Below are 22,750 nucleotides of genomic sequence, written 5' to 3' on the forward strand. Positions count from 1 at the left end.
TCTAAGAGCTTATCCCACTGGCCGAATACTCTGACGCCAGGCTGAGTCAGCAGGAAGCCCTTCCTGCACGGGGCCAGGGTACCTGCTGTGAAATTGCACGCACAGCAGGTACAGGTAACCGGAGGCCACGCCTGCCTCCTCGTCATCACCGGCCTCAACTCAGGAGCTCTTTATCTGAGTGACATCTTTGTGCAGCACTAAATCTTGTTCCCGGTGTGGCTGTGATGTCATTGGTGTGGCTTTTCCCCCTGCAGGTAACATCACCACCCGGATCCGAGCCTCAGAGACCGGGTCCGACGAAGCAATCAAGTCCATCCTGGAACAGGCCAAAAGGGAGCTGCAAGTGCAGAAAACCGGTACGGAGTCCAGGTCTTTGACCACTGTCTTTCTCGCTCGATTGAAAGAATTGTCATGAGCGCCCTGGTCCGTAGAAATTAACTTGGGGAAAAGAAAAAAAAAAAAAAAAAACCACAATAGAATGCATCTTTTCAGGCATTTAGGCAAGCGAGGTCTGTGCGCTGTGTATTTTGCTAATAGTTAGCATTCTTTCTGTGTCGGTCCCTCGCATTGACTCAAGAACGTAGCCTTGAAGTTCCCGTCGAGGCACAGCAGAAATGACTAGGAACCATGAGGTTTCAGGTTCGACCCCTGGCCTCACTTAGTGGGTTAAGGATCCGGCTTTGCGGTGAGCTGTGGTGTAGGTCGCAGACGCAGCTCAGATCCTGCGTTGCTGTGGCTGTGGCGTGGGCCGGCAACTATAGCTCCAATTCAACCTCTAGCCTGGGAACCTCCATAGGTATGCCAGGAGTGCAGCCCTAAAAAGAAAAAAAAAAAAAAAAAAAGGATGTTGCCCTGGCCTAGAATCGCCGTGACTGAAATTAGCAAGTCGTTCATATCAAGGTCCCCTTTTTTATTGCCAGACAGGCTTGTGTTATTTGGGTATCTACTTGACCAAAGACTGGTGAAAAATGAAATCTAACAGCTCTTTGACGGGACGAGCGTTGCCAGGGAGGAGCAGGCGGTTCTCAAGGACGGATGTCCACCTCTGCTGTGAGCCCACTTGGGGAATCGGCCCTCAGCGCTCCCTGAGAGCTGCCTGGCCTAAGAGGAGAAAGCTCCCACATTTCAGCTTCTCTCCAGCTGAGCTGGACTGAGAGGCGCCCTGTGCTGTACACTCGGCTCCCACCTCCCGCTAGAGAGGAAACCGCATGCCCGGGTTTTCCTCCTGGGGTTCAGCACGGGCACACACCCTGCCCTGTGCCCACAAAGCCCCTGCTTGAAGGGTTCCCCTGGCCGCCCACCACCACCTGGTCGCTCTTCCAGGTTCCTGGGCCTGCCCACTGGCCCCCCATCGTCCTTCCCTTTCCCCCTCCCCCTTGGCGACCACACTGTGGTCGCCCACCCAGAAGGGAGCCTGAGCGAACAAAACCACTGAAACTTCAGACTCTGGCACCTGAGAGTGTTACACTCAAAGTCGTCAGGGAGAGAGCGCCCAGGACAGAGTGTGGCCTGGCATCGGCACACGTGCCCCCCCATCACACCTGTGATCGTAAACCCTTTCCGTTGCGGGGTCAGGGAGGCCGCGCGGGGTCACAGAGCAGTAGCGTTAGCCTCTCGCCACCACTCGGACAGGCTGCATGAACGTTTCACGAGGCGGGGCTTGTTGGGGAAATAGAGCAGCGAGGGTCCCCCGAATCATCTGCCGTCGGGGGCAGGTCAGATTAGAATGACGCGAGCGGAAAAGCTCGTTCCGGACCCAAGGGGCGAGCCTGCCCCCTCCCCGCCCCGTCTCACCTCCGTGTGTGCTCCGCAGCAGAGCCGGCCCAGCCCTCCTCCACGGCCAGCGGCGGGAACTCGGACGACGCCATCCGCTCCATCCTGCAGCAGGCCCGCCGGGAGATGGAGGCGCAGCAGGCCGCCCTCGACCCCGCCTTAAAGCAGGCGCCGCTGTCGCAGGCCGACCTCACCATCCTCACCCCCAAGTTGATCGCCCCCGCGCCCACGTCGTCGGTGTCCAGCTACTCCCCGCTGGCCATCTCCCTGAAGAAGCCCCCCTCGGCACCCGAGCCCAGCGCCCCCGCTCCGCCCAACGCCCTGGCCCTGAAGAAGGAGCCCCAGGACGCGCCCGGGCTGGACCTCCCGGGCGCCGCCGACTCTGCACAGGGCGTCCTGAGACACGGAAAGAGCGAGCTGGGCCGAGGCGGCAGTGGCGGCGTGTGGAAGGACCACTGGTGGGGCGCCGTCCAGCCCGAGAGGAAGAGCAGTGCTCCCCCCGAGGACCCCAAGGCTGAAGAAGCTGGCGGCGGCGGCGGCGGCGGGAAGGAGAAGGGCGGCGGCCAGGCGCGGGCCGAGCGCGGCCAGCTCCAGGGCCCCTCCTCGGCGGAGTACTGGAAGGACTGGCCCAGCGCCGAGTCGCCCTACTCCCAGGGCTCGGAGCTGAGCCTGACCGGAGCCAGCCGCAGCGAGACGCCCCAGAACAGCCCTCTGCCCTCCTCCCCGATCGTGCCCCTGTCCAAGCCCACCAAGCCCTCGGTGCCCCCGCTGACCCCCGAGCAGTACGAGATCTACATGTACCAGGAGGTGGACACCATCGAGCTCACCCGGCAGGTGAAGGAGAAGCTGGCCAAGAACGGCATCTGTCAGAGGATCTTCGGGGAGAAGGTACGGGGATGCGACACGGGCCCCGGGTTTTCCCGTCTCCCTTCCTCGCTTAGAACCGAGTGTCTCTGGGCAAGATGTGGCCGTCACCCATTCAGTTAACCCAAGACCCTCACGGCTCATCCGCTCCCAAACTTCTGGGGAGGCCGGTGAGCCAACGTTCTATTTGCTGCCTCCTCGTGGGGGCGCCAGGTTCCGGGGGAGGCCCCCCCACCCACTACAATCCTTCAGGTGTCTGGTCCCCCTGGGAGTGGGGTATGGAGTCGCCATTTGGCAGATAAGGAAACAGGCTCGGGGGAGTTAACCGTGCGCCCCCAGCTGACAGGTAACTGATTTCAAGTCGTGTCCCCGCCACCAAGTGGTGCCCACAGGGCCGTCTGCGGGCTGTTTCAGCCAAAAAGGATCTGGAGTCCAGAGAGAGGTGACCAGGGAGCAGAGAACCAGAAGGCACGCAACAGAAAGAGCAATGTCAGGCGTGATTGCACCTCTCTCATCATTCAGAAAGTGCTCGGTGGGAAGTTCCCGTTGTGGCTCAGCAGGTTACAAACCCGACTAGTATCCATGAGGGATGTGGGTTCCATCCCTGGCCTCGCTCAGTGGGTTAAGGATCCCGCATTGCTGTGGCTGTGGTGTTGGCCGGCGGCTGTAGCTCCCATTCGACCCTGAGCTTGGGAACGTCCACATGCTGCAGGTGCAACCCTAAAAAGGCAAAAAAGAGAGAGAGAGAGAGAGCATGGCTGAGTATTTTCCAGCCAGAGGGGTGAAGCAACTTGCCCAGGGATGCACAGCTTGAGGTGGCACGGGCAGAGCCGCGCAGGGCCCGGGCTGTGCCCAGGACTGGCCCTGACAACCCCTGTCTCTGCGTCCTCCATTCCTGGCTCATGAAAGTCCATGCGAATGGATGAGCTCCCAGGCCCTCTGTGTTCTTGGCACTTCCTGGTCACTGAGATTCCAGATAATGGGGATTTGCCAGGCCTGCAACAATATAAGATAAACGTAACCCCCAGGATCGTTTTAGAGGAAGCAATGGACTGCTGAGCGTGATGAGAAGCGCTCCTGTCCCCTAAAAGACCGCCTCCCCACGGGGCACGTGGCTGGGTCCGCAGTGGCCTCCGAGGGGCCCCCGTGGGGCCTCCCCCGAGACCTCCTCCCCCCTCTCGGGTCCCGCCTTCTTTCTGTCCAGGGTTTGCAGCGTACGTGCTATGCATCCTTGCAGTATGATTGTGAATTCTTTGTCCTGATTCCGCAAAAGGTGATGGGGTGAATAGAAATGAGGATGAGAATTTAAAGTCCCTTGAAATTTCTAGTTCAGTGTTGTAAAAATATCATTGGAGAACATTTAAATAGACATTTGTGCTCATGCCTTAAATTTAGCAGAGACTTAATAACATTGAACTTGTTTGGCCCATGAGTGCAGTTTATTCTGGAACTTGAGAACTTTTCAAAGAGTGATCGGATGCAGCCCCTAAATATCTCTGGGCGCATCTGTGTCCTGTGGGGGGTGTTTGTGCCCATACATATGTATGGCCATATGTGAGCGTAAGAAAAGCCGGGTATGTACGTGCAACTTGTCGATCGTCTGCAGCCAGCCTCCCTCCCAGGCTGGCTCCTCCCTGGCCACCAGCTCACCTCTGGGCCCTTACCATCGAGTAGGGTGGGATCAGAGAGAGCAGACCTTTCTAAATGCCAGCCTGGCCCAGCGCCAGCAAAGGAGACTGGCTCCCGCGTGCCGCCGGCATCCATTGCTGCTGCTCTGCAGGGGTCCTTGCCCCCAGCACCTCAGCCTTTCCCGGCGCCACCAGGCAGAGAGCGAAATGGTCTCTGTGCTTCTTCCCCAGGTTGTCAGGACGACAGCCCTGCCGGCTTGGCAGGACCAAGACCCCCGGGAAGAGCCCCTCCCCTCCTCTCCCTGGGAGTCAAAAGCTGGGCCTCCAACTATGGGCCGCTGTGCCAGGGCCTCGGCCCACCAGTGATCTCGAAAAGCTTACCCCCACCACAGGCCGCCGCCACCCGCCAGGCAGTGGCTCTCCGTCCCAGGCATCCCTGCCACACAGCCACGTGCGTGTCACTGACGCGTTCTGCACCCTCACTCCCAGTCCCGGGCGCTGAGGCCGTGTGTCTGTGGTTGCCTTTCCAGGTGCTGGGCCTGTCCCAGGGCAGTGTCAGCGACATGCTGTCCCGGCCGAAGCCGTGGAGCAAGCTGACCCAGAAAGGCCGCGAACCCTTCATCCGGATGCAGCTCTGGCTGAATGGCGAGCTGGGCCAGGGTGTCCTGCCCGTCCAGGGGCAGCAGCAAGGGCCAGGTAAGGGCAGCCCCGCCCTGGGGGCTGCAGGGAGGTGGGGATGTCTGTGCAGGGAGGCCCCCAGCCCTGCCCTCGGCTGCCGCCTGAGAGCTTCCCCCTTCCTCCACCACCTGTTGCCATGGGACTGACTTAGTTTTTAGGAGAGAGAAGATTGTGCCTAGCTAATTTTATAAGCAGCAGAAAATGAGTTACCAATTAAGAAAATGCTGTTTATACACAAATATAGGTAAAAGTCAAGTAGCTAAATCAGGGAATCGGGAAAGGAAATCAGCCAAAGACACAGAATGCAGGGGAGCATGGGCGACAGCTTCCCAGCCCGGGCCCAGCTTCCTTTGCCGTTCCGTCCCTCCCCGTAAGGCGTGGGGGCCCTCCCGTGGGCCTTGGGCCCCTTCCGCTGCGCCCCCCCCCCCCCCCGCTGTGCTCCGGGTTTGAGGAAGCGTCCACCTCCCAGATGTGTTCCCTCGTTAACCGTGCCCCCCTCTCTCCTTCAGTCCTCCACTCCGTGACGTCGCTCCAGGACCCCCTACAGCAGGGCTGCGTGAGCTCAGGTAACTAACCATTTCTCTTGTTTTGTCTGAAATACGTCCCTGACTTTTACGTTTTCCTCTGGTCCGTCACGGGCAGACTTAAAGGACCCCTTGTTCTGGAGCCAGTGAGCTGAAAGCTCGGTGTCCTCTTGGCAGACTGGCTGCATCAAGGCCGTCGTTTCTGCAGGAGGGGAGAGTGGACAGCCCAGGGCGGGTCCCTCCAGCCCAATCTTGCAGGGGGGCTGCCAGACTCATAGCAGGGGACTGGGCACAGGGAACGGGCGTTGCTCTTCCAGCAGGGTCCTCAGCAGCCATCTGGGAGCGAGAAGGAAGTGGAGGCAGGCGGGGTCGAAGCCCAGAGTATGAGGCTCAGAGGCGTGGGACTGAGGTTGGGGTCCAGCCTGGGCGGGGGGTGCTGGAACGTGGCCCGTGTCTCCGGGGGGCTGCTTCCTAAGGTCTGGTGTTCAAGGTCGCGTCTCTGCCACGTGGACCCCTGGATGCCGCGGCCCAGGCTGGCCCACGCACCCGCCTTGCCCTACCTGGGCTCCTGCTGGCGCCAGGCTTTTCCCGCCCGGCTTTCAGGAATAGCCGGTGTCCTGAGCCCTTCCTCTCTGCCTTTCTTTGCATTTCCAAACATGCGGATGCGTCTCCACGTCCCGTTGATTCATCGAAAACACAAACAGAGCTAAGCGAGGCGCGTGGAGCCCGCCAGCCTGCTGCAAGGTTTAGGGAAACACGTGTCGTGAGGGGAACAGCTGGGCGGCAGCGGCTGCTGCAGCCTCGAAACACCGACCCCAGGCCCAGATGCCGCCAGAGCGCCACGCGCAGCACGGTGCCCAGTTGACGGTTCCTCGTGTTTGCGGTGTTCTGCCTCGAGGGTGGAAGGCTGTATCTTCCCTGAGCCGTTGGTTTTCTTGGCTGCACATCTAAATGGAGAGGTTGTCCCCTCTGGAAGGATCAGGTGTGCTTCCTGCTCCCTGCCTTTCTGTGTTGGCCAATTTAATTAGCAAGCGCTGGCTCGCATTCAAAACCCATCAGGGAAAAGAACGGACGCCGTTGTTTGGGCTCGAGCTTTGCAGACCTCGGCCTGGAACCTTAGCCTCGCCTCTTGCTCTCAGGGAAAGTCGGCCTCCTGTTAAACTCTGAGAGTAGTTGCTGCCCCATCAGAGTCAGGACCCAACTTGGCATCAGGTGACTAACGGTTTTTAGATCAAAATCCCTCGTTCCTAAATAAAACAAGAACGCTGCTGCCGTTCCAGGTCGGTTCCGATCCATGCCAAGACCTTCTCCGTGTCTGAACAAATCCTTAAAGAACAGCTTCTCACTTTTTATTGTATAGCAAAGCATCGCTACTGTGCTGGAACCTTCGTACAGCAGTCACATTGCCAGCCTAGGAAAACCTCACAGGGCTCCTAAGAGGAATATAAATGATATTTGTAAGATATCAAATTACTTTATAAAATAAAGTGATGGCAAACTCGCCGGGAGCCCGCAGATTGAAGGCGGGAGGGAGGAGGGAGGCGCGATGGGGGCGGGAGGCGGGGGGGGGGCCTCCGGGTAAAAGCGAGTGCTGCAGAACTTTCCCCTGGTTTCTGTGAAGAGGCAGCAGGCAGGCCTCTCCCTGTGTCACCTCAGCAAGGTGGGCGGTGGATTGCAAATCGCTCTCTCTCGAAACACCCGTGTTATGAATCAGCAGTAAGGAAGCCATCAGGAGAAGTGATGACTGTGGCGATTGTGGGGAAAAACAGGAAAGCATCTCTTATCTTCTAGGAAAATATAAAATGATTTTTTTTTCTTTTTAGGGCCACACCCATGGCACATGGAAGTTTCCAGGCTAGGGGTCAAAGCGGCGCTGTAGCCGCCGGCCTGCCGCACAGCCACAGCAACCCCGGATCCTTAACCCACTGAGCGTGGCCAGGGATCGAACCTGTGTCCTCATGGCTATCGGTCAGATTTGTTTCTGTTGAGCCACGATGGGAACTCCTGGAAAATAGACATTTTTTAAAATATCGTGATGGTGGTATCTAAACGAAAAATGTTTCTCTGGATCAGGAAAGACTAGAAAGTGCCTGTCAAAATGAAAAGAAAGATGATCATATAGTGGCAAGATTGTGGGCGGTAGTTTTCCTTGTTTGAAATTTCTTTACTACCAGTGTTTTCCTTTCAAGAGGGTTTCTAAAAATTAAAGTAGCTGTGCCTTTCAGTATGTGGAATTTAGATTTGAGAATTAGAGTTCTCTTATAATGATGAGTGTCGGTTAAGTCGTTGGGATGAGTGACTCTGGAAGACTCCAGAATCTTCTTGGGCAGCTTAAAAAATCAGCGTCTCTGAGGAAGCGTTCAGCACTGCTCCCCCAAAGGCAGGTTCGCACACCTCTGGCCTGGAATTTCTCCAGGATTCTGATTCCCTGCTCTCTCCGTGGTGACCAAGAGGCCCCCAGACCCAAAAGGATGTTCTGTCCTTGGCGCCAGGAGGCCTCTGCCGAGGGCAGCTCAGCACGGTGGAGCCAGATGGCTGCAGGGAGGTAATTCTAACCCTGGGCTGGTCTGTCGCTGAGCATTGATGGGGAGCCCTCGGCGTTTGAGATTTCAGGCTACCGAACCGACCTGGCCATGGGTTTCGCCTCCCAGGTGGAAGGGCCATGGGAGACCCGCCCTCCGGCCACAGCCCGGGTCTGAGCAGAGATGGCGCGGCTCCCATGCCTGGCTCTGCCCGTAGTTACCATGGCGATGAGGTGCCCTGGGAGTGGAGGGCCTCGCTCATCTAAACAGCAAACTGCTGACACGGGAATGTTTTCCTCACTGAGGATTCCTGTCGGCCTCTCTCTGCCCAGCTCTGCTGCCCTCGCCATCTCCGTTTTCCCTAAGATCGGTATCTCAGACTTGCCCATGGGTTTTACGGTAAAGGAGAGAGAGAGGCTGCAGGGTCTAGTGCGTCTTCGTTTTTTTTCCTCCCGGAGGATGTCACCGTTTCTAAATGCTCCTTTGATGATCCCAGCATTGGGGTGAATGGGCTTGGACATGGGGGGACATCCGTGCTGTTTTCAGCGAGTGACCCATGCTGATTTTGGAAGCTATTGACGCCTCGATGAAGAGTAAGGAGAACAGAGGGGGAGTGATTTTAAAAAAAGAAAGAGAGAGAGAGAGAAAGAAAAAGAAAGAAAGAGAAGAGAGAGAGAGAGAAAAAGAAAAAGCAAAAACGGTTTGCAAAGGACAGGACTTCAGAGCAGTTACCTGCTCCTCTGTTCCCTGTAGTCCGGTTTCCCACCAGCAGTTCTGAGCTGGCGTCTCGGGCTGCCTTTGCCCTAATGCAGCAGGCCTGTCTGAAGGCGGAGGCGCAGGGGTGCTTTGGGCTCGGTTTTCGGGGTCTCCCTTTCGTCTGTCTCCCATCCCAGCTCTTATCCATTAGTGGCCCCACACTGCTGACTGTAGCAACACGCCAGGCGCAGGGGGCGCGCTCTCAGAAGAAGGGAGGGGCCCCATCAGCCTGGTTTTCTTCGAGTGTGGCCCCCAGTGTTTGCTTATCGGTTAGCAGGGCTGTTGTGGGATTTTGTTGTCGTTTGGTTGGTTGGTTGGTTTTTGGTTTTGGTTTTGGTTTTTTGGCCGCACCTGTGGTACGTGGAGTCTTCCAGGGCAGGAATTGAACTCAAGCCATAGCTGGATCCTCTACCCGCAAAGCCACCAGGGAATTCCGACAGGGTTTTTTAAAAGGAAGACAACCATGAGATGGAATGAAGGGGTGTGTGTCTGTGGGTAGGTAGGTACATAGATATGATCTGAGATTGGATTTTTTTTTTTCCTTTTCATTCCTTAAAGCTCATTTCTTATTCATGGCTCCTTGGTGTGATTAATCTATTTGCCCCAAGGGAAAGGAGACAGGAGACGACTCTCAAAGGGGGAGAAGGAAAGAGGAAGGAACAAATTTTCCTGGATGCGACTTAGTCATTGCATTAGGGAGAACGCAGAGAGGAGTCACCCGCCACCCACACCCACCGACTCAGCCTTGTGACTTTGTGCTGGGGGAGCGTTTTGTTGCAGTAGCTAACAAGCTTCCCTGCCAGCTGTACTAAGGGAGAGGCTGGCCTGGCCTCTTCGGATTAATTATAAAGTACCCAGCTTTTTCCCAGCGTGTCAGGCAGGAACTGTGGCTTCCAAGTCTCCGCCCATGGAGAATTCCATGGCTCCACGTCGCTGTTCTCACTCAGCAGAGCACCAGTTGCCTCTCGAGAAGGCGGCAGCTGTTAGTCCATCTCTAACGTGGGTGGTCCCGTGTGTGACCCTCCCTGACACGGGGACCACAGGGCAACAGGCTGTATGTGGCCGTACGCAGCCCCCTCCCCGCCCCCAGTAGGGACAGGCCAGCTTTCCTTCTTGACCTGCGTAATGGCTCCGCTTGGTACCCACGGACCGACCCGGAGGACGTGTTTACCGTTTCAGTGCTTTGAACTCAGCAATAGGACCCTGATGCAGCTTCCTTGAATAAGCAGTCAGTTCCTCAATTCTAATGACTAAGTCAGGGAGGGGCAGTGGGATAACACATTAAGAGGAAAAGGAAAGGGCTTAGCTGTACCCCCAGAAGATTCCATGGCGCCGTCTCAAGCAGGCAAGACGCTTCATTCATTGCCCTAGACTCGGTCTGATCTGCTTTGTTTTGTTTTTCTTTCTTTCTTCTTTTTTCTTTTTCCCCCGCTTCTCTTTCATGGAAATAAATCAGGAAAGTAACTGTTGATGCTCTCTAAAAAGAATTATCCTTGGGAGTACCCTGGTGGCCTAGCAGGTTGAAGATCCGACCTTGTCACTGCTGTGTCTTGGGCTGCTGCTGTGGCACAGGTTTGATCCCCCCTGGTGGAGCCATAAAAAAATATATATATATATTCTTACCCTCATTTATTTTGAATAGCTGAAAAGATTCATATATACATAACTGATTTATACATGGCCATAGACAACAGCAGAAACAAAAGAGAATTCTGGATGTGTCCTCCCTAAGCAGGGGCCACTGCTCTTTTTTCCTGGGGCTGAGCTTCCTGCACCCACTCACTGACTATGAAGTTGGCCGCAAGAGGAACCAAGTGCCCATTCATTTCTCTTTCTTGAGTGGACCCTGCATGAGGGCATTTTACTTTCATCCAGATAAAGGAATCCTCTGTTCTAAGATCAGAAAAGACAGGTTTCTGGGATCAGGCACAACCCACCTTACTGTCGTCTGTCACGTGGTACGTATGTGCTCAGGCCCATGGCGGGGGGTGGGGTGGGGCGTAGTGCTGAGGGCGCCCCAAGGGGGAAGCTGGGCCTTGAAGGGCAAAGGGGTCGGGGAGAAGGACATTCCCGGGGGAAAGCTCTGTGTGGGCAGAGGTTCATTGATGGGTGAGGACATGGTATGTGTGTGGAAGCTTTGGGAAATAGTGAAAATATTAGAAGCCCCTAGTTCAGAGGTCTTTTTTTTTTTATTACTACTATTTTTTATTTGATAGGCCGCACCCGCGGCATATGGAGGTTCCCAGGCAAGGGGTCCAATCAGAGATGTAGCTGCCAACCTGTGCCGCAGCCACAGCAACACCAGGTCTGAGCCACATCTGGGACCTACACCATAGCTCATGACAGTGCCGGATCCTTAACTCACTGAGCGAGGCCAGGGACCGAACCCTCCTCTTCATGGATACGCATTGGGTTCTTAACTTGCTGAGCCACAGTGGAAACTCCATTTTTTTTTTTTTTATAAAGCAAAAGTCCCTAATTTATTTTTTTAAAAGCCTTTTATTCTTTTGAAATACTAGAGGCAAAGTGGATTACAGAAGAATTTTGTCCTTTATGTAGGTTACACTATTGCTGCCTTGAGGCGGATACAATAAGAAAAATAATGGACAGCAGGACAGAAGGGGGCTCCTTGTTCCTTTGGGGTGCCCTGCGTGCGTGGCAGCACCGGGCCCAGGATGCTCGGCCTGCCCTGTCTCACCCCCAAAGCCTCCTTCCTGCGGGGGGCGGCTCTTTCCTGAGAGGAGAGGCTTCCAGGGTGCAGAGAGGCGGCTGGAGCTTCACAGACAGCCCCCACTGGGCTGCACGCTGGCAGAGGAGGGTGTGCTTCTCGCACGCTCCCTTGAGGGGTGACTTGTTGGCGTCACCTCCCTGTATCCCCCTACATGCCTTCATGCTTTTCCAGCTCTCCCAGCCATTCCGAGCATTTGTGGGATTCCTGGTAGGGACCGGCCACGTGAGCCAGCAACAGCCTCCCTGCAACATGAGCCCCGGAAGGCAGAGGAGTGCGGAGGCCCTGTGACATGGGGGTGGGACGATCCGAGCCCAGCCTAGCCTGCCCCTCCCCTAGAGCGCCCTGCACCTGCAGGCCCTGCACAGGCATCCCTGAGGCGGCAGCGAGGCAGCCGCTCCTCGTTCTGTCTCAACGCAGCAAATGTCGTCATCTCCATCCCTGGGAAAGGCTGTCCCAGCACAGATGAGCCCCCTAGGCTCTGTGTTCCTCGAGTGGGATTGGTGGCTGTGTGTGTCCAAAATAGAGGGGAGAATCAGAGTTACCCAGGATAAGAGATTTAGAGGACTTCTTTTTAATTATGGTTTGTGAGGTTTTTTTTTTTTTTTTTTTTTTAGTAAGTAAAATGCTTCGTGGTTACAAAATGCAGGATTTAAAAGAGCTTACACCCTTTTTAAAAACACAAGTCGCCCCCACCCTCATCCCCAAACCCCCAGGCACTCGCCCCCGGGCCCTGCGCTCCTGTTCTTCTTCGGAGTCCGCCTTGAGATGTCTGTTGCAGGCAGAGGGAGCGCGTGGGACCCGAGGTGTGCCTGGCTCCTCTCGCCTGGCAGTAGGTAGCCTGTGGAGACTCCCCTCCACTGGGAAATAAAGAACTTACTCTCCTCTTTTCACTGCTAGAGGGAGTTCCTCTATCTGGACCTCCCATATTTTATTTAACCAATCACTAGTGAGAGATGTTTAGACTGATTTTAACAGCAAAACCTCAGGAAAAATCCTGCAGTGACTGGCATTGAGCACGCATGAGCTGCAGCAGGACGCGGTGCGCTCAGGGCAGACCACAGAGGGCTTGTCTCACCTCGGCCACCAGCAGCTGTGTGGCCTCGGGCAAGTGACACAACCTCTCTGTGTCTCCGTTTCTTCTTTAAAACAGGAAAAATAAAGTCCCTGTCTCCTAGACTGTAGGGAGTTTGAAATGAGTTCGTGCACAGAAGCCTCTAGAGCAGCGGCTGGCAGGCACAGTGGAGGTGCTAGTTGAGAGTCCGCTTTTCCTACTGCTGCCCGTGCCGTCACACCTCACTGCTTGTGCACACAGACAGCTACAGTGTAACGCATGTGCACACGTGAAATGTCAGGCTCCTGGCTTTAAAACGGGGAAAAGATGTCGTGGCTCAGCAGTAATGAACCCGACTACTAACCATGAGGTTTTGGGTTTGATCCCTGGCCCCGCTCCGTGGGTTAAGGATCTGACATTGCCGTGAGCTCTGGTGTAAGTCGCTGATGAGGCTTAGATCCAGCGTGGTTGTGCTTGTGGTTGTGGCTGTGGCATTCGACCCCTAGCCTGGGAACATCCGTATGCTGGGGGTATGGTCCTAAAAAGACACACACACACACACACACACACACACAGAAAAGAGGTCCAGCATTCACTGCTCGGGTGGCGATGGTGAAGTAAGAGCACTGCTGGGTGGCAGTCGGCCCAGCGGGTCGGCTCTCCCGATTCCTGGCTTCCCTGAAATACCATCCATCTTTGAAAGTCTCCCATCTTTCTGCCATTCCATGAACTTGACCCAAAATCTTGAGCCTCAAGAGGAAAGACTGCAGATCAGCACTCTGGCCACTTGGGGCAAAGTAGCACGGACCCGGGCCATCTTCCCTAGACGTGGGGCTGGCTGTCAGCCAGGTTCCCCGCACCCCTCCCTCCCTCTGCTTCTCCCGGTTCCCTGGACCCTCAGTGCTGGCATGGCGGTGTCCCCTTTTGAAGAAGGCCCCCGCGGGCCCTGGTCACGGGCCTCTGGACACGTCCCCTTTCTCTCCCTTTAGACTGGAGAACCAAATTTACAGGACACTGGGCATTCGGTACAAGAGGCAAAAGTAGGTCATAGGAGCAAATGAGGACTTGCGTTTTCAATGGTTTGGTTCCAGGAAAGGATGCGGGCGCTTTAAATGCTTAAAAATCTCAAGCACTTTTTTAAAGGTGGTAAGAATAAAATGAAGAAGCGCACATATTTACATCTTTGATGTGCCAAGCGCAGTGCTAATACCTTTAATCCCTAAGCAGTAAGCGGAAGGATGCTGCGAGATGAGGGGCAGTTTGCCCTTAGCCCGGGAGGAGGTGGAAGGAGCACACGTGGTCCTGAGACCAGGGTCTTGCTGCCACAGAGGTGCCCTGAGGACTTGGTCCCCCATGATGGGTGGAGGGTTGGTCCCCGGAGCGACTGGTCAGAGAAGTCAAGACCACGATTCAAAACAAGGAGCAAAACTGAGCTCATCTTATAAACGGACATGTATTTTAAAATCAGATCCAAGATGAACAGGGAATAGAACACGCAGACGTCTCAGTACCAGGAGGCTGGGAGCTGGGCAGAAGGGAAGGAAACCCAGCCGCGAATCAGTGGCACCGTCAGACCCAAGTTTATGAACAGAAAGTGTGTGACCCAGCTGGCCTGTGATTCAGGTCCATGCTGCTTTGAACCCCCTTCCAGGCTGATCTAAGGAAAATACTCACCGTGGTGCAGGGTGCTCCCCCTTCCAGCCTTCAGCGGCCGTGCCCGTCCCTGCCCGTGGCCCTCAGCCAGCCCAGGACCCCGGGCCCGGCCCCCCGCCGACCCTGATTCTCGGGAGTGAGAAAGGGGGTCCCCGAGAGAGGGAAGCGAAGCCAGGCAGCTTCCGTCATCACCTTCATCTTGATTCTGTGTTTTGTTCTTCCCTTCAGAACTGGAATCCTAAATATAGCCTGAGCCTGAATTGGCAGATGTTGGGTTTGTCCTTTATAAGAGGGCCAAAATTAGGCTTGTCATTTGGCACCTAAATAAAGCAGCCACACCGCCTTTGTACCAACTTTGCAGCGAGGAGGGGTTGAAGTTGCAGCCTCTCACGTGATAAGGGAACTTTCTCAGCACCTCTGAAGCCAAAAGGCTGTGTCCCACGGGGCGTGCCTTCCTCCCGGCTTGACCCTCTCGTCCCTGAGTTGCGGTCAGTTGTGTCCCAGGTGGTATAAATACCTTATGAAACTGGGAGAGGAGGGTCCTTAGTCCACAGAAATCTCCCTTGGAGAGATCGGCGGTGGTGACTCTGATTTGGGGGGGAAAGAGCAATCTGTCCAGGGTGCCTGGAGCCGGGGTAGCAGAGGGGCTCCCCAGGGGCAGCGGAAAGATGTTATAATCAATTACCACATCATAACACTGATGTATGATAATTACTGAGTGTTTCTCCTGAGATAGTGCAGCATTTGGCTGGGATGCAGTTCTTTCATGGTCCACTGCCTGATTAATATGCAAATAATAGGCTGATTGCATGATGAATGCAGAAAATGAGTTCGCTGATAACGTGAGCACTGAAGCGGGAAGATGATAAATTACTTTTACTGACTGTCGTACATTAAGTACCCTTTCTCAACAATTTCATCACAAATTAAGTAAAGCAGGATGGAGAGATTAGGAGGAGGTGTAAAATAATGTACCTTAATAGCTTTTCTAATGCCATCACATGCAAGGACGATGTCACTGGGTTCTGCTCGGCACGGCCCGGGGCCCGCGTAGGGCCAGCTCGGCGCACTCACCTGCCCACCGCCGCGAAGGCGGGAAGCGGCCCGCCGCCCCAGCGTGTGACGCGATGGCTTCCATCCGCACAGATTCTCCGAGGTGCATCCTGTCTCAGCCCAGACATCGTCACCCACACGCCAGGCCGCCTGGCGTCGTGGGGACAGGCTGCTCTTGGGGCAAACGCCAGGGCCTGGGTGCAGATGGGCACTTCAGAGCCTTCTGTGCACCAGGTGCCCAGGGGGCGGGAAGGAGAGATTCTGAGCTGCAGGCCTGAAAGCCTCAGGAAGAAGGCAGCGTTCAAAGCCAACTCTTAGCTCCTCCAGCGCTTAGCAATCCAGGGAATTAATTCCACTGTCAGAATGGCGGGCTGGGCTGCCTGAGCGTCCCGACCGGTGAAGGATGGGCAGGTTTGCCCAAAGCCGGAAAGGAACCCCAGAGAAAGAGGGGGAACACGGGCACGCGGGCGCGTGCACTCACACACAGAGTGATTAATCTTTGATTACAGCAGAGCAGTTTAACGAGAGGGTTTGTTTTTCCCATCTCCGTAATATATATTTAGACTGTTTGTATGACATACATTTTCCCTTAATGCACAGGGACGCGGCGATAAGTGTTCCTGCACACAGCTGGTGCGGTAATAAGGTTATTGAAGGTAATTTGAAAGCATTATTGCTAAATCAGTATGGATCAGTAGAAAAGCCGGGAACAGGGCGAGCGCTGTGCTCCTGCAGCAGGGCCAGCTGTGTCACCCAGTGGTTCCCGCAGCCTCGCCAGGCCGGGAGCTCCCCACCAAAATCAGGTTGTCACTGAAGGAAGGCTTTGCGTTTTGAATATTCCTAAACTCTGCTCTTGACATGCGTATTTTCCTTAAGAGCTTATAAAAGATACACACGAAAAATAATGGAAGCCCAAGGAAGGTGCAGAAGCCCGGGTCCCCTGCAGTGCCCACCCCTGGGCTCAGGCCCACATCCCTCGGGCAGCTGCCCCGGGTGCATCTCAGTCAACTCGGAATTGCTAAGATCCTTTCTCAGCGCCTTCGACCCCGCTGTGCTTTTCCCAGTTCGGGGAGGAAAGAGGAGGGGGAGAGACCCTCCCAAGAGTGAGGGGAGCGCCGAGTGGCACCCAGTGGGAAGAGATCTCAGCTGCATCCTCTGCCCCCTTGTGCCGACCTCCCGTCAGACCCGTGTTCGTCGCCCCATCCAGTGAAACGCAACCAAGGTCGAGCTCAGCCTTTTCTCCCCAGGACGGCCCCGCCTCTGGTGTTCCTCCTAAAAGCTCTGCCCACCCCATCACCCGGGCCAGGGACTGGCAGCCCACCTACACCCTCCCCCCCGCGCCCCCACCGTACACACAGTTTCTATTCCTAAACAACTCTGGTTTCTCTTCTCTCTATTCCCGCAGCCCGTACCCTGGCCCAGATCTCAGATCACCTCTTTCTGTCCAGTACGCAGCCAGGACCATCTCTCCAGATTGTGCAGCCTGCTGGCGCCCTCCCTGGGGTTAAACTCCCGCCTTCTGGGAGTTCCCATTGTGGTCCAGCACATTACAAACCCGACTAGTATCCATGAGAATCGCGCGTTCAATCCTTGGCCTTTGCTCAGTGGGTTGAGGAATTGGCGGGACTGTGAGCTGTGGTGTAGGTCAGAGACGCAGCTTGGATCCCGCGTTGCCAGGGCTGTGGCGTAGACCGGCACTTGCAGCTCCAATTTGCCCCCTAGCCTGGGAACTTCCAAATGCCACAAGTATGGCCCTCAAAGCTTAAAAAAACAACCAAAAAAAAGTCCCACCCGCTTAGTGTGTGACGGCCCCTCCTCTCTGTCTCTTTCCTGTTCCTGCCTCCCCAGCCTCAGTTAAGTGTCACAGTGCTCTGAGCTGCCACCACCCCCTGCACATCCCTACCCTAGTCTTTGTCACAGGGCCTTTGTGACAGCGACTTGCCTACTGGTGTCCGCCTGGCTCATCACTGCCCCCACCTCCTAGCACCCCCCTGGCAAGTAGAGGGTTCCCTCATTGCATGAAAAACACAGGCCCTTTCTGCAAGTGGCCTAGAAGTCAAGCCTGGGGACGTAAGCTAGAAATGGCACCGGTTAAGGAGAAACCTTGCTTTTATTCAGCAAGTTTGCTTTGTTAGTCGTGGATGTTGGCTTCCAAGTCATTGTGAGTTTCTTCGGCAGACTTTTGAAAAAATGTTCACACAGGAGTTCCCATTGTGTCTCTGTGGTAACGAACCCAACTAGTATCCACGAGGACGCAGGTTCGATGCCTGGCCTCACCCAATGAGTTAAGGATCTGGCGTTGCCATGAGCTGTGGTGCAGGTCGCAGATGCAGCTCGGATCCCATGTTGCTGTGGCTGTGGTGTAGGCCCGCAGCTGCAGCTCCGATTCAACCTCTAGCCTGGGAACTTCCATATGCCGCAGGTGCAGCCCTCAAAAAAAAAAAAGCAAAAAACAAAAAAAGCAATGTTCACGCATGCACATCAGTACCTACTATCTCATTGTTACTGTTGAAACAAGCGCTTTCGTAGGTCTGCTGAGATTTTCAGTGACGTAAGGCAGGGCCGAGGCTGGTGAGGGCCAAAGAGTATTGCCAGCCCGCGGCCAGCGAGGAAGGCGGTAGGACCTGGCTCTCGGGAGGGGTGTGTGCTGACGTGTGATGCCGCCCTTGGGAGGGGGCTTTCCCCAGGGGCAGGGGGAGACCCACCAGGTCTGGGGCACTGAGCCCCCCTCCCTCCCCCACTGGCATCAGGTGCACCCCTCGGAGAAAAGGCTGTGTGTAGTAGGGCTGCGTCAGGTGCGCGGATGTGCCTCGGTGTGTTGTTGGGTTACTTCTCTTCCTTTCTCGGTAGAAAGTGTGCGGAGACGTCGGGGGGCGGGGGGTGCTGACAGCTCCTGCGTGTCTGTCTGATGGCTGTGACAGTGTCCACGTCTTTCCTTTCAAACCCCTGCTCATCGGTCACAAGACCACTCGTACCCAAAAGCGAGACAGCTCCACGTTCTCGCGCTGGCCGTGTCTAAGAGAGAGAGATGTGGCTGGATAACAGCGCGGTGGTCCCCCCGGGGCCAGAAGTGTCTGCTCACGGAGGCTCAGAGCCACCAGTGCCGCCCCCTGGGAAGGGTTTGGTGCTTGGGCTGTCAGAGGGGGTCCCCACGTTACCATGTGGCACTAGAACACAGGAGAGTAAATCAGGCTGCCGTTCACCTTTGCCACAGGGAAGCTGGTTGTTTCTTTTTTGTTGGGGTTTTTTTTGTGTGTGGCTTTTTTTTTTTTTCTTTTTGGGTTTTTTTGGGGGGGTTCTGAGGTTTGTTGTTGAGCTCCTTATTTCCAAAGAGGCCTGTCGGCCATGAACCACCCCCCCCAGGCGGAGGTCCCTCCGGAGAGGAAACGCCTGAGTCCCCACGTTTCAGCTCAGGTTCGGTGTCCCCATCATGATCTCCGCATCTGAGCTCGGCCGGGAAGCATTCTGGGCTGGCGGGCACCCTCTGGACTGGTCATCACTGGCAGCCCGGAAGGCCCTCCAGCTGAGCAGGGTCCTTCCAGGCCACCAGGGCCCTGCTGGGCAGAGACGCCAGCACCAGGTGCTCCAGAACCTTCTGCACGTCCTTGCCCCGCCCGCAGTGGGGCTCCACCTGCAGCCTCTGCCCGCCCAGCACCCCCGCCTCTGCTCTTTGACTTCCTCCCTCCCTGGTCCCCGTCCCCATGCACCAGGCCGTGACCCTGCCGCTCCCCCTCTGCTCCTCGCTTTCGCCCCCCACGCTGGTCTGTCCTTATAGTCGCTGGGAATTTCCTGGCTCGGCACGCGAGCGGGCTCAAAGCCCAAACTCTGGACATAATGCAAAGGGGTGCATCAGACCAGCCGCCAGTTAAATAATGTTTGGGTTCTTGTCAGAATGTCACAGAGTACCCTGTCATTTTGTTTCAGCAACTTGTCCTTCTGAATGCACAGTTCGCCTTATGGCATGCCAGCAGTAAAAATGTCACTTACAATAATTACTTTTTGGTGAAAATGCTTGCTGACTTCCTACCTTCAAGCTGTTTTTTACACAGTGGGGAGATAATAAGAAATGACTTTATCCTGACTGCTCAAATGAACACTAAATGGAATTGGGGTTATTATTACTGCAGATAGAGGGCCGGGTATGGAAATTTAAACAGTGGATCGGGTAAACTGCAGGGAGATTTGTCTCTGAAAATTATGGCGGGTGTGCATTTTCAATTGGCTTCTATTGAAAACTTAAGGCAGCTGTTGTTTGCCTGCTGTTTTCGGAATATAATATTTTTCATAATCCTTTTATAGTTCCTGAAAGCTTTGTGTGTTTCAGAGGGTCCTGAGTCACTGTCTGCTTTCTGTATCTTACTATCCGGGCTGCTCTTCCGCCTTCCCCCCAAAACTAATCCACACAGATCCCTTTTTAAATGTAAACCCCTTACTATTGCTGTCAAAATTGGATAGATGGGAGTTCCCGTCGTGGCACAGTGGAAACGAATCCGACTAGGAACCATGAGGTTGCAGGTTCGATCCCTGGCCTCGATCAATAGGTTAAGGATCTGGCGTTGCCATGAGCTGTGGTGTAGGTCGCAGGCGTGGCTCAGATCCCGCGTTGCTGTGGCGTAGGCTGGAAGCTGCAGCTCTGTTTAGACCCCTAGCCTGGGCACCTCCATATGCCACGGGTGCAACCCTAAAAGGACAAAAGAAGAAAAAAAAATTGGATAGATGGCCTATGTCCGTCACTGGGCTTTCATGCAAATTACCCGTTTCCAGTTGTCTCTGTCCTGCAGGCTGCAGCCTCCTTGAAAGCAAAGTTTGTGTTTAATTTCTTTTTTTCCTGATACCAAGCAGAGGACCTGACACAGAGCGGGTGCCTTTGAGTGAATGAATGAGTGAAGGCGGGCAGGCTGCTGTGACGCTGGAGGATGGGCAGAAGCACGGAGGCTGTCCGCTCCCGAGCCCTTCAGATCTTTGCTCCACCCGTGTGACCTGGGCCAGGTCTCGCTGCCCGGCGAAGCCTGGGTTTCCTCGCCTGGGACGTGGGGTTTCTGTTTCCACCCCAGGACCATCGTGAGACTTGAATGAGCCCATGTGTAACTGCCCGTAGCCCATGGCCGTGTTCAGATGAGGTTCTGAGTGCATTCCAGTCCCCCACCCCCCACCCCGCCCCTGGGGGGTTGGCTTTGGGGGCCTCACCTTCATGTTTTTGAGGTTCACACATGCTGATACATGGAGCGCAGAGAATCCATAACCTGGAAGGTGGCCCAGTCGCTCTGCCACTGATGAGAGCCCGGGGCGCTGCCCACCCGTCCACGTGGGCTAATAGAGTCCAGGATGCCTGATTCGTTCTTGGCTCTGTGGCTCTGAGCCCAATGTCCTATCTCTGTCACATGAGACAGGTGGAGGTGCCCAGCCTCAGGCACGTGGGGTCACACAGATGGAGAGGTTCACTCCGGGAGCCTCGGCACAGGGGCAGGCGCACCACAAGGGCACGGGACGTGCTCGCTTGAGCAGCAGCTGCTCTTCCAAGTGGCGATGGAATCGGGTCTCTTAATTGTCATCTTCCCCCGCACCCCAGGGGGCTCCTCTTGCACTGCACCCCCTCTCGGAACAGCACCCACACACCCCGGAGCCCAGCCCACAGCCTGGGACACGCCCACTTCCTCCCTCTTCCTCGGCCCTCCCCCCACGAGGCCCCTGTCCTGTTGACTTGACCTCCTAGCTCTCCGCTGAGCCCCCTGCGTCTCCTGCCCCTCTGGCTGCCCGCTTCAGCCCCCTCCCCCCCGCCCCCGCGCGCTCTCCCCCGAGGACACTCCAGCCTCCTCGGGACGCCTGCCCCCCCCCCACCCCGTGCTGGTGGCAAGCTCAGCCTCTGCACTGAAGCAACAGTGAACTAGTGTTTGCTTTCTTACTCTTTGATGTTAGATCATAATATTTCACACACGGAATTGCGGAATAACCCAATGAATGCCCATCGCCCAACTTTAACTTTTGGCCATAACTCAAACATACGTGTGTGTGTGTGTGTGTGTGTATATGTGTGTATGTTTTGGCTATGCCTGCAGCTGCAGCATGCAGAAGTTCCTGGGCCAGGGATCAAACCCTAGCTACTGCAGTGACAACCGGGCGTGTCCTTGACCCCACCAGGGAACTCCCTCAATCCTATGTTTTTAAAAGAAAGAAAGCAGATAGCCTCTCTCCCTAATCTCATTCCTCCAAGAAGTCAGCCACTGTCTATCCTGAATTTGCTTCTTATCATTCCTGCTCGTGACCTTCTACCCTCGCCACGCGTCTGAAGCCACACACAGCATGCAGTGGTGCAGGCTCCCCGCCACCGGCTGCGTTCTGCCTGGCTTAGCGGGCTCAGCGTTGTGCTCTCGGTGCCGGGACACATGGCCCCAGTCCTGACCCCCTCGCTGCTGGTTACAGCACATGGTGTATCGTATGAAGGTGCCCTGGCTCCCAGCTGCACAAAAATTAAAACGGACACATTAGCCGATGGGAAGGCCCTGCACAGCCCAGCCCCTGGGCTCCTCTCTTTGCCTCCTGTTCTCACTACACTCCATTTTATTGATGCCTCAAAACCGCCACCACTACCACCCCCTGCCCAGGTGTCTGTAATATTCTACCTCCCTTCCTTCTCACTGCTACCCATCCCAACTTAGCCGGCTAGTTCCCGTTCATCTCTGAAGCCCCCCTGAAGTGTCACTCTCCCAGGAATTCTCTGGTCCCCAGGCCATATCTGTGTCCCCAGCCCCCTGCTGTGTGCTCCGAGTTCCCCATCCGTCTCCCATCAGGACATTCAGGATCCTCTAGGTACTTCTGTTTCGCAGCCACCTCCCCCACTAGGCGTGAGCTCCAGGCAGGTCGGGCCCCCTCCAGCCCCATCACTGCCGTCTTCCCACTGGCCCAATCAACGCACTCAGGCAGTGAGTGAACGAATGAGGAAATAATGCGTCTTCCTGCATCCTCTCTGCTGACCCTTTTGTCCTACGTAGGTTGACACTGAAGTCTAATTCACATAGAGTAAAATTCCTTCTCCACTCATAGAAATAGTCTCTGAGTTTGGGTGATCGGGCTGTAAACGAAGTCCATCTCCTCCCGGGGTTCCCTCGGGCCCCTTTGTTGTCAACTCCTGCCCTGCGCCCCCACCAACGCCAATCTGTTTTTTGTCCCTAGAGTCTTACCTTTATCAGCATGTCATCTAAATGGTATCACATAAGAGGTAGCCATTGAGTCTCTCCCCGGCATCTCAGTCTGGTGCCAGGAACCGTGGGAGAAACAGCAATAAATCACGAAGAGATTTACTTCCCATCCAGGGAACCTTTAGGTAGACAAATATGTTCCGATACCAGTTAACAATTACTCTCTTTTTTTAAACATCAGATTCAGATTAACTGAGCCCTGACCACGTGGCAGCTTTGTTCCTCACAACAGCCCCATCTGCATCTTTGCAGACCAAGATGTTCCGGGAAGTTAAGAGTCACGTTCAAGTTAGCACAGCGGCTGGTGGAGGAGCCCCCTCC

The 22,750-nt window shown here is 55.4% G+C and overlaps 1 protein-coding gene across 16 annotated transcripts in view; it reads left to right on the top strand.

Moving 5' to 3' along the window:
• CUX1 (cut like homeobox 1) overlaps positions 1-22,750 on the top strand; it is a 352,709-nt gene that overhangs the window by 285,700 nt on the left and 44,259 nt on the right. For 7 of the 16 annotated variants that reach the window (XM_021086267.2, XM_085016719.1, XM_085016720.1 and 4 more), the window contains 4 exons: positions 255-356; positions 1,814-2,661; positions 4,796-4,961; positions 5,453-5,509. The exons of 4 other annotated variants lie outside the window; for them this stretch is intronic. In XM_021086267.2, the coding sequence (XP_020941926.2) occupies positions 255-356; positions 1,814-2,661; positions 4,796-4,961; positions 5,453-5,509 (1,173 nt within the window). The remainder of the gene's footprint in view (positions 1-254; positions 357-1,813; positions 2,662-4,795; positions 4,962-5,452; positions 5,510-22,750) is intronic. 5 more of the 16 variants (XM_085016718.1, XM_085016721.1, XM_085016713.1 and 2 more) reach the window with 1 other exon arrangement.

The sequence above is a fragment of the Sus scrofa genome, chromosome 3 (assembly GCF_054392235.1).
Source record: "Sus scrofa isolate SSC_HxYL_T2T_F1_AM1 chromosome 3, Sscrofa_HxYL_maternal_Yorkshire_Landrace_v2.0, whole genome shotgun sequence".
Classification (NCBI taxonomy): domain Eukaryota; kingdom Metazoa; phylum Chordata; class Mammalia; order Artiodactyla; family Suidae; genus Sus; species Sus scrofa.